This window comes from Salvelinus fontinalis, chromosome 21 (assembly GCF_029448725.1).
Source record: "Salvelinus fontinalis isolate EN_2023a chromosome 21, ASM2944872v1, whole genome shotgun sequence".
NCBI classification, from domain to species: domain Eukaryota; kingdom Metazoa; phylum Chordata; class Actinopteri; order Salmoniformes; family Salmonidae; genus Salvelinus; species Salvelinus fontinalis.
Window position 1 is genome coordinate 11,984,396 of NC_074685.1, and position 11,493 is coordinate 11,995,888.

General features: G+C 45.1%; 1 protein-coding gene across 2 annotated transcripts; it reads right to left on the reverse strand.

Annotated features, from left to right (window-relative positions):
* Positions 1 to 597: 597 nt before the first annotated feature.
* polm (polymerase (DNA directed), mu) lies at positions 598 to 11,064 on the reverse strand. Of its 2 annotated transcripts, XM_055873865.1 has the most exons (11): positions 10,400 to 11,064; positions 9,961 to 10,168; positions 9,588 to 9,686; positions 9,065 to 9,235; positions 8,718 to 8,789; positions 8,503 to 8,623; positions 8,234 to 8,366; positions 4,416 to 4,515; positions 3,741 to 4,193; positions 3,116 to 3,199; positions 598 to 1,769 (listed from the first exon to the last, which is right to left on the reverse strand). In XM_055873865.1, exons 1-11 carry the CDS (start codon positions 10,579 to 10,581, stop codon positions 1,683 to 1,685), a joined length of 1,710 nt encoding a protein of 569 aa, XP_055729840.1. In that variant the 5' UTR covers positions 10,582 to 11,064; the 3' UTR covers positions 598 to 1,682. The 2 variants fall into 2 exon arrangements, 1 of the variants encoding a protein (XP_055729840.1); XR_008753911.1 differs by having other exon boundaries at positions 1,754 to 1,769; positions 3,116 to 4,193.
* Between the last annotated feature and the right edge of the window lie 429 nt (positions 11,065 to 11,493).

Below are 11,493 nucleotides of genomic sequence, written 5' to 3' on the forward strand. Positions count from 1 at the left end.
CTGAGATGCAGTGCCTTAGACCGCAGCGCCACCTGGGAGCTCTGCATTAAACCTTTTTGCACTTTTTTTGACTCATCACATACGCTGCTGCAACTGTTAACTGTCACTTTATTCCCAGTTATATACTGAACATAAATATGAAAGCAACATGTAAAGTGTTGGTCCCATGTTTCACGAGCTGAAATAAAATGTAATTTTTGAGAATTTGGCAGTAAATCCAACTGGCCAGGACCCTCACACCTGGCTTCTTCACCTGCGTGGGGGTGCTGGGGAGTACTTCTGTCTGTAATAAGCCCTTTTGTGTGGAAAAACTCATTCTGATTGGCTGGGCCTGGCTAACAAGTGGGTGGACCTATGCCCTCCCATACCCAGCCATGGCTGCGCCCCTGCCCAGTTTTGTGAAATCCATAGATTAGGGCCTAATGAATTTATTTAAATTTACTGATTTCCTTGTATGAACTGTAACTCAGTAAAAACGTTGAAATTGTTGCGTTTATATTTGTTCAGTATATATATATATATATATTTAACTGGTCCCTCACCAACTCTTACACTCCCTCTGGTCGTATATAAACTGCTGCACCCACATTATCCTCATTCAATAATAGGGGAGTTTTATTTCTGTCAAATAAAAACAAGAGTACACACAGAAACCACCACAATGCATAAAATGATAATATATAAAATGGCATACTGTATATACATATATCAACGTACAAACATATATATGCTCAGACATGTCATGAGAGGTAATAGAATCACATTTTATTTGTCACATGCGCCGGAGGAGATGGCTGCCGTTTTACGATCCCCTAACCAATTATGCTGTGTGTTTTTTGGCATTTTTAAAATGTATTTTGTACATAATGTTTCTATTTCTGAGACCGTGAGTTGGATGGTGGTGTGTGTGTAGCATACACCTGCTGTGTAAATAGGCCACTGCTGTCATCCTGCAAAATGTAACAAAACCACACACTGCATGAGGACATGCATATATTAAGCACTTTCCCTCAGAACGCACACAGTTTTAGGCCTACATTATACATTTACATTTAAGTCATTTAGCAGACGCTCTTATCCAGAGCGACTTACAAATTGGTGCATTCACCTTATGACATCCAGTGGAACAGCCACTTTACAATAGTGCATCAAGATCTTTTAAGGGGGGGGGGGGGGGGGGCAGAAGGATTGCTTTATCCTATCCTATGTCACATTTTAAAAGCTTTTTGGTAAGTCTAAAACTATTGATGTCATTTTAATTCACAGTTTAACTGCATTCTAAATATTACAAACAAATTGCAGTAAATATTAAAAACGTATTCAATAACAAGGCACCAATGAAAGAAAATGATCTAATATGTCAGATATGAAAAAAAGCACATACTGTACAATTAATGGCTCGAGTAGTTAAGTTATTTTAATTTAGATAACTAAAGATATAGATTTGGTACTTTACAACATCCTGGGTCTGTATGTTATCTATTATTTACAATTGAATAAAATACAGATATGTAACGATCTATCCCCCTCCCCCCCTTCTTGTCTACCCTGGGCTGTATCTGGCCTGTGTGTTGTTCTCGGGATAAGGCTCAGTTTGATTTGGCTTATGTTTAGGTTTAAGTTAGCTTGGGTTTGCTTAGCTTAGCGCTTAGACTATCTGTTATCAGTCCCGTATGTTGTTGTCAGGCGTTCCGGTCACAGGGAGGGATATATTCCAGACCCAGATGAGCAAAGATCTCCTCCTCTGAACTCGCCCTTAGATACTGCGTCTGATCAGAGAGCAATGAGGAGGAGATAGACAAAAAAAAGGGAGAGCGAGAGAAGAGAGGGAGATGGAAAAGACAGAGGTAGGAAACATAAGACCATAGTTTAACCCTCAGATCACTACAGCTGATTGTCACCATCACGTCTTTGTGCAGGTGCCAGCCCTTTGAAGTGAGCACACAAAGACATGATGCTGTGTGTACCCAAATAAAGTCTTTAAAATGTGTGCATGTGTATGACATTTGAGAGAGTGTGTCTGTATCCATTAGTGTCCAAGTATCTGTGACCTTTGAAATGTTTGAATCCTTCTCGACTGTGATGTCTGGATTCAAATAACGTATTGTGAGACTGAAATTACAAGACTGTTATTGCATCAAATGGTTGTGTTATGCAACAGAACAGGGGGTTGTTAGAACTATATTGTGTCTGTGTGAACAGTAAGCCTTGGGCTTAATGCGGACAGTAGATTTACGATGCCTTTGGTGATAAAACCTAAAAGTGTCATCGAGTGTATAAGAGGCGAAGTCAGGTGCAGGAGAGTAGAGTGATGTAAACAGGTGCACTTTATTTTAGTTCCAAAACGAGAGCACTACATAAATCAAATGCGCTCCAAACACGGAACATAACAAAAGTAAAGCGCGTAATAAAACACCACAATAACATGAAACAATTACACACAAAACATGATGGGAAACAGAGGGTAAATACAAGTAGATTGATTGGGGAAATGAAAACCAGGTGTGTACGGAAACAAGACAAATGGATATGAAAAATGGAGCGGCGGCTAGAAAGCCGGTGACGTCGATCACCGCCCGAACAAGGAGAGGAGCCGACTTCGGCGGAAGTCGTGACAAAAAGGCTGCATTCCATCGCATGAGTTGGTGTTTGTGTGCTGGGAGGTACCAGGGTGGAGATGGCTTGAGTACAGATAATTACGAAACAAACCTTGTTTTTGGGGGCCATACCCTGGTTTCTACACAATGAGAAGTCTTTACAGCAGATACTGTCTGCTGTAAAGCTACAGATACTGTCTGCTGTAAATTATTAGTATATTTTATGCGAATCCTAACCCTGTGACCCATTCCACACATCTGTTGTTTGTCATGTAGACTAAGAGGATGTATCTTTGCTATAAAAGGTAGCAAAAAGGGTATCCTTTGTCTCTAGAGCACGCAATCGATTCACTTCATATGTGTGTTGTATTGACCTGCTCCCTTATTAATAAGTGAATAAAGATTTAGTTTAAGTATAACTCTGACTTGTGTGATAAGTTTGTCTCTCATTTGATAATACAGAAATTAACCACTACAGTATTTAAAATGTGTGTGTGTGTTTGAGAGAGGGTGTGTACCCGTTTTCTGTCGTACAGAGCATGGCTGCTCAGAGTCATGGCCTTCTCATGTACTGCCCAGCGACGCAGCTCTCTCTCAAACAACTGCAGAGAGAGAGAGAGAGAGAGAGCAAAAGAGAAAGAGTGAGAGTGTGAAAGAGAGAGAAGGCTGGTTGAAAATGCGCTCCGCTCGCACGTCATCAGGCAAAAGACATTTACAGGGGTGGAATCCCAAAATAAACGTGTAAAGTGATCAAACAAAATGTAGCTAGTTGTGCAAGACATTTTACAGTAATTAGCATTTTGTTTTTAAATGTTTGCATGCTTTTCTCCTCTGAGAAAACAACTGCTTCAAAGGGGGCGTAGCAGATCAAAACTCTTCCTGGAAGGACTCCGGTAGGATACACATGACTATCCTCGATGAAAGGTGGCTATCGAGGAGGGGGGAAACACTCTTCCTACTAACAAATGTACACTCTCCTTGACTACTTATTGGTTTCCGGAGGAGAGAAGACAGAGGACAGACTTTCCCCCAAATGAGATAAGGCCTAAGATTCACATGGAAGGCTGGTGGGGGGTGAGTTGCATCTTGAAGCCTTACAACAGTATCACAAGTTAGAGGTCGGGGGTTAGGTTTAGGCCGTACCTTCGATCCAGTCCAGCCCAACAATGCGAAGGCAAACTGGCTGTATGGAGAGACCACCAGGTCAACCCTCACTGCCCTCCAGGACCGGGGACCTGAGCACTGAGAATGACCCAGCACCCAGCTCACCTTCTGGGCATGGTCTGGGGTCTGGGGAAGTCTGGGGAAGTCTGAAGTCTGGGGTTTGGGGAAGACAAGGGTCTGGGGAAGTGGGTGTGAGTCCGTTTTTGAGTGTGGGTGAGTGTCTGAGTGGGTGTGTGGATCTGTATTGGTCAGTGTCGGTGAGTATGTCTGTGGACCATCCCCCGTCTGGATCTCCCTCCCTTCGTTGTCTGTGCTCAGTCTAAAGATGGAAAAGCATCTTTCAAAGCGGTCCATGTTAGAGGCTGGCCTCGCAGGACCCTCTTTGCTCTCCAGATAAGAGTTCCGAGTGGTCTTCTGGTACAACAGGAAGCCCTGGGGACAGAATAGAGTGTTACACCCCTGGGGGTACAGAAACATCCTTACTCAGGTTGGCTTGTTGAACTGACCAGGCCTGATGGTGTTTTGTATAGTAAACAGCTAAGCACACGTTCCATATTTAGTTGATAGAAGGAAAAAGGGAAATGCTTTCTGGGAATTGTAATAGATAGTGTAAAGTCGTTCAGATGGAAAATAGAAACAACTGGTGTGTGTTACCTGTGCTTCAAGCCAGGACACCACCTTAGGCATGAGCCCCTCTCTGCCCTCGTCGGGATGGGTTATCAAGAAGTCCACATCATGACCAGTCTGCTTACCTCTATAGTAGGGATGTGACAAATGAACAAGTTTGCGTCACATTTAAAAACAGCAAGAAAAAATATCTTACAATTCCAAGTCAATTCACAATGCAGAATAATGAGATTGTAACATTCTTTGTTTCACGGAAACATGGCTCACTCGGGATACGTCAGAGTCGGTACAGCCACCTGGCTTTTTCACGCATCGCGCCGACAGAAACAAACATCTCTCTGGTAAGAAGAAGGGCGGGGGTGTATGTCTTATGATTAACGAGACGTGGTGTGATCATAACAACATACAGGAACTCAAGTCCTTTTGTTCACCTGACCTAGAATTCCTTACAATCAAATGCCGACCGCATTATCTACCAAGAGAATTCTCTTCGATCATAATCAGTCATGTATATCCCCCCCAAGCAGACACATTGACGGCCCTGAAAAAACTTCATTCGACTCTATGTAAACTGGAAACCACATATCCTGAGGCTGCATTTATTGTAGCTGGGAATTTTAACAAGGCTAATCTGAAAACAAGGCTCCCTAAATTTTATCAGCATATCGAATGCGCGACCCGGGCTGGCAAAATCCCAGCTCGTTGTTATTCTAACTTCCGCGACGCATATAAAGCCCTCCCCCGCCCTCCTTTCGGAAAATCTGACCACAACTCCATTTTGTTGCTCCCTGCCTATAGACAAAAACTAAAACAGGAAGCGCCCGTGCTTAGGTCTGTTCAACGCTGGTCAGACCAATCGGATTCCACTCTTCAAGATTGCTTCGATCACGTGGACTGGGATATGTTCCGCATAGCGTTGGACAATAACATTGATAAATACGCTGATTCGGTGAGCGAGTTTATTAGCAAGTGCATCGCTGATGTTGTATCCACAGCGTCTATTAAAACATTCCCCAACCAGAAACCGTGGATTGATAGCAGCATTCGCGCAAAACTGAAAGCGCGATCCACTGCTTTTAATCAGGGCAAGGTGACCGGAAACATGACTGAATACAAACAGTGTAGCTATTACCTCTGCAAGGCAATCAAACAAGCTAAGCGTCAGTATAGAGACAAAGTAGAGACGCAATTCAACGGCTCAGACACGAGAGGTATGTGGCAGGGTCTACAGTCAATCACGGACTACAAAAGGAAAACCATCCCCGTCCTCAGAGCATGCGCAGACCAACTAGCTGATGTGTTTACGGACATATTCAATCAATCCTCATCCCAGTCTGCTGTTCCCACATGCTTCAAGAGGGCCACCATTGTTCCTGTTCCCAAGAAAGCTAAGGTAACTGAGCTAAATGACTACCGCCCCGTAGCACTCTTTTCCGTCGTCATGAAGTGCTTTGAGAGACTAGTCAAGGACCATATCACCTCCACCCTACCGGACACCCTAGACCCACTCCAATTTGCTTACCGCCCCAATAGGTCCACAGACGACGCAATCGCAACCACACTTCCCTAACCCATCTGGACAAGAGGAATACCTATGTAAGAATGCTGTTCATCAACTACAGCTCAGCATTTAACACCATAGTACCCTCCAAACTCGTCATTAAGCTCGAGACCCTGGGTCTCGACCCCGCCCTGTGCAACTGGGTCCTGGACTTCCTGACAGGCCAACCCCAGGTGGTGAGGGTAGGTAACAACATCTACACCCCGCTGATCCTCAACACTGGGGCCCCACAAGGGTGCGTTCTCAGCCCTCTCCTGTACTCCCTGTTCACCCATGACTGCGTGGCCATGCACGCCTCCAACTCAATCATCAAGTTTGCAGACGACACTACAGTGGTAGGCTTGATTACCAACAACGACGAGACGGCCTACAGGGAGGAGGTGAGGGCCCTCGTTGTGTGGCGTCAGGAAAATAACCTCACACTCAATGTCAACAAAACAAAGGAGATGATCGTGGACTTCAGGAAACAGCAGAGGGAGCAGCCCCCTATCCACATCGACGGGACAGTAGTGGAGAAGGTGGAAAGTTAAGTTCCTCGGCGTACACATCACGGACAAACTGAAATGGTCCACCCACACAGACAGCATGGTGAAGAAGGCGCAGCAGCGCCTCTTCAACCTCAGGAGGCTGAAGAAATTCAGCTTGTCACCAAAAACACTCACAAACTTTTACAGATGCACAATCGAGAGCATCCTAATGGGCTGTATCACTGCCTGGTACGGCAACTACTGCGCCCACAACCGTAAGGCTCTCCAGAGGGTAGTGAGGTCTGCACAACGCATCACTGGGGGCAAACTACCTGCCCTCCAGGACACCTACACCACCCGATGTCACAGGAAGGCCAAAAAGATAATCAAGGACAACAACCACCTGAGCCACTGCCTGTTCACCCCGCTATCATCCAGAAGGCGAGGTCAGTACAGGTGCATCAAAGCTGGGACCGAGAGACTTATAAACAGCTTCTGTTATACAGCCATCACTAACATTGAGTGGCTGCTGCCAACATACTGATTCATCTCTAGCCACTTTAATAATGAAAAATGTATGTAATAAATGTATCACTAGCCACTTTAAACAATGCCACTTTATATAATGTTTACAGACCCTACATTACTCATCTCATATGTATATACCGTACTCTATACCATCTACTGCATCTTGCCTATGCCGTTTGGCCATCGCTCATTCATATATTTTTATGTACATATTCTTATTCATTCCTTTACACTTGTGTGTATAAGGTAGTTGTTGTGAAATTGTTAGGTTAGATTACTTGTTAGATATTACTGCATGGTCGGAACTAGAAGCACAAGCATTTCGCTACACTCGCATTAACATCTGATAACCATATGTATGTGACAAATAAAATTTGATGGTCCTATTACGCACGTACGACCACTAGGGCCAGGCAATGAAGTTCTACCTACCACAGTCATATAGCCTCCCCTTGAAAATGCCTCGACTACGGCATGTTTGTCTGACTGTAAGGGTACACTACGGCTTTTTAAATGCTGAAACTAAACCTTCTCTGGGGATCGTTTCGAAGCGCCACTGAACGGGCATTTTACTAACCTCCATCACTATTCAACCATAACGGTCAATAAAATGACCTAGAGCTGCCTGCGTGCAGACCACTCTCTCCTAAAAAAAGTATGTACATTATTTTTAAAATACTGTGACTTACCAAGACATTTAGCAGAAAAAATCTTCCACTAGGCATCGACTACTAAGATTCAGTATTTTTGGAACGGAGGAGACTGATAAGTTGCAGTACTTCCGAGAACACAAACACTCGCATCTTTCATAGCGAGCTAGCGAGGGACGGAGAGAGAGGGGAGGGGCACAGTATAGGCAAGTCGGCCACCAGGCAGACGGAGTCAGAACCGTGCAGTAGGCCTATCTATCCGCAATCAAAAGCTGTATCTCGCAATGGAATGCTGTATTTCGCAATTTCTTAGCTTGCAATGTCTCGCGACTTCAGTAAAGCAGGGCCTATCATCAATGAATATGCTAGGATATTCTACACGCAACAGACTGAGGACACACTGGCATCATTAGTGAAGAGAAAGAGCAGCAGGAGAGCCAGCTGCACTGTGATGTTCATTTTGTGGGGGGAAAGGATCCAAATTTCGTTGAAACGTTCAGCACCCTACTCTAGAGAGAGAAAGAAAGAGGAACGAGATCAACGGATGACTGAAATAGAGGGGAAAGAAAGAAACGGAGAGCGATATAGACCAGTTATATGTCCCTGAATGCATAGAGCAGTGAAAACTGCTCAGCGTACCTCCTGAATCCTCCAATCAGAATGATCTCTGCCCCCGGGAGCACAGCATGGACCGCCCTCTCCACAATCTGACCAATTGCAACAGCCTCTGATTTCGTGACAGGCAGGTTCAGTTCGTCATAATACTGCAGACCTGAGAGGGAGAGAGGAAGAGAAGAGGATTGAGTGACCTTTGCACTGACTGTAGAAAACTATTGTGCAGAGGGCACTTTAGGCTTACTACCACTGCTCAGAGAGGCTTTATACACACCACACACACACACACACACCTGCTCGTTGCGCTCTGTTGAGTGTGTGTCCTGATCTTTGCAGGTCGGAGGGGGTGTGTATTCCCTCCCTGAACCAACGGTCCGCTGTCTTCGCCCCTACCCCGAAAATACCTGTTAGGGCCTGAAACACACACTCCTCTCCAATAAGTGGAAGCAGAGGACAGAGATTCTGGGACCATAACCAGAGATGGAGGTCTCAGCGCACCCTAACTCACCTTCATGGCCTTAAACTGTTCTGAATGCGTGGTGGTCTCCACCTCATGAGATACACCATCCTCCAGAACCTCCTAAAGATAAACAGGGAGAAGAAGGGACTGATAGGCAGATTGAGAGGTTCTGATAAGAGACCTGGAGAGAAGAGACCGGAGAGCGAGAAATACACACAGGCAGAAAGAGAGCGAGAGAAATACACACAGGCAGAAAGAGAGCGAGAGAAATACACAGACAGAAAGAGAGCGAGAGAAATACACAGACAGAAAGAGAGCGAGAGAAATACACAGACAGAAAGAGCGAGAGGTGAAAACAGAGAAGTGAAAAAATAGACAGATGTCTGTATCCAGACCTTGATGACTCTGAGTGAATGCTCCCCCAGACAAGGTAGTCCTCGTAGTTGCTCTGCCCCTCTGACCTCCTGGGGGAGGGACTTCAACAAGGCTGCTGCCCTACGGAATGCCACTCCCCGTCCCTCGTTTTCACTGAGCTCCGCATTCTCAGCCAGTATGGACAACGCATCCTACAGGGGGGAGAAAAAGAAAGAGAGAAAATAAGAGAGAAAGGAGGGGAGAGAGAGAGAGAGAAAGGAGGGGAGAGAGAGAAAGGAGTGGAGAGAGAGAGAAAGGAGGGGAGAGAGAGAAAGGAGGAGAGAGAGAGAAAGGAGGAGAGAGAGAGAAAGGAGGAGAGAGAGAGAAAGGAGGAGAGAGAGAGAAAGGAGGAGAGAGAGAGGTATATAGACAGCTCGTTCAAAAAATACAATATGCTTTTGACAACATAAGTTAGTGTTTGGGATGGAACAAAGTAGCCATAGATGTCATTCAGAACATCAACACCTCGTAAGTGAGGGGATTGTGGGAAGGAGGAGGACTCACGGTCAATGTTGTGTTGTGGTGCAGTAGAGGGGTGTGTCTCTGACAGGCATAGCTGGGTACTGAGACCACTGCCAGCTCCAAACCAGGCTTCTCTCTCTCCTGTGGAACAAGGTTGTGTACATTAGGCACACCCCACAACATTTATTTTATCGTCACAGACTGGATAGGTGCAATGAAATACGTTGTTTTACAGGGGCCATTAGAAAACAGACAAGCAGGGAAGGAATACCTGGACTTTTTGTTGCAAAAGGTTTTCAGTTGCATGCCCCCATGAAAATAACCCATATCATTCTCCACTATGCGAGGAAGATGGCATTAGTCAAAGTACGGGTAGTGGTAGTAGGTACAGGTAGGTGGCCTGGCTATATCCTACCTGTAGTCTGTGTCTGTCCAGTATAATCACAGGGATGCCAGCATGCATGCTCTCTGTGTACCACACCATGTCCAGGAGATGGACAGAACCAGGTTGGGCTGTCCTGCCTTCTCCCCCTTCTCTGCTCTGTCCTCCAGTCTGGAGGTCCAGCCAAGTCCGGACTTCCTCCCCAGAATTATTCTCGGACACGATATGAGTGATGGAACGGCTATGGAAAAAGAGAGAGGTTACCAAGACTTGATTTACATTGGCAAATATCCCTAAAGTGTCTCTAAACACCCTTGTTCCCTTTCATTCAAGACCACTGATTTATAGGAACTTAAGTCTCGATTGATACCTATTCAATCTTTCTAGCCTAGCTATCGGTCTTAGATCAGCAGGGATAGTACTGGAGTTATTAGCATACATTATCACTCCAGAATATTGTTGTTCACACTACCTTAAGAAGTATTCTATGTTGAAACCTTTCCCCCGCCCGAGCCGGGTGAGAAAGGCTCTCCGACTGGCTCCCATTTTTCTCTCCAGGAGAAAGATGACAACCCCGGGAAACTTGCTGGTCCTGTCACCGCTGCTGTCGCTTGTAACGGAGCAGTTCACTTTCCTGCGCTTTAGAGGGATCATATTTGTTGGCAGACTCGCTCATCTGTCTATAAAACGACAACAGATACATGAACAACGGTTCATAATTCTCACGAGTGTGCTTCTTCTTCTTCCTTGAGGTTTTATGGCAGACTACGCCTATTGATGTAATGCCGCCACCTACTGTACGAAGTGACTAGTATCTTGGGCTCCCGACTGGCGCAGCTGTCTAGGCACTGCATAGACACAGCATCTCAGTGCAAGAGGCGTCACGACAGTCCCTGGTTCAAATCCAGGCTGTATCACATCCGGTCGTGATTGGGAGTCCCATAGGGCGGTGCACAATTGGCCCAGCGTCGTCCGGGTTTGGCCGTCATTGTAAATAAGAATTTGTTCTTAACTGACTTGCCTAGTTAAATAAAGGTTCAATAAAAAAAGTGTGCTGCTGTCTTGCTACCACGATGACGTACATGTCTCATCAAGTCAATTTTGGACAACCTTCTGCAGCAAGTGCAACACTAAAAATAGTTCCGACGGGAAACAGGAAGTGCCCTTCCCACCACGCGCCCATGTGGTCAACATAAGAGTTCGCGTGGTTTTATCCTTGTACGTCAAATTAGTCACTTCTCTATTAGGATAAACACATGTAATGACCCGCATGGCAAATGTCTAGCTAGAAACCAATACACTTTTATTTTAATTTGAAATAGAGCTAACGTAGTATACAGAAATGTAGACCAAACTGTTGTAACAAGTTTCAGCTGTTTCAAGACGAATCATCAACATAATATATTAAACACTCCACGCTAGACCCCATTACATTGATGTTTGCAATTTGTGACTCGTTCTAAGAACACTTTCTTTTGTGGTATTTCAAGCAAGCTGCCACATTTATTGGTATTTATCTAAAATACCACACCACAACCGGTTTAAAGTCCTCCCTCTTCAATCGAG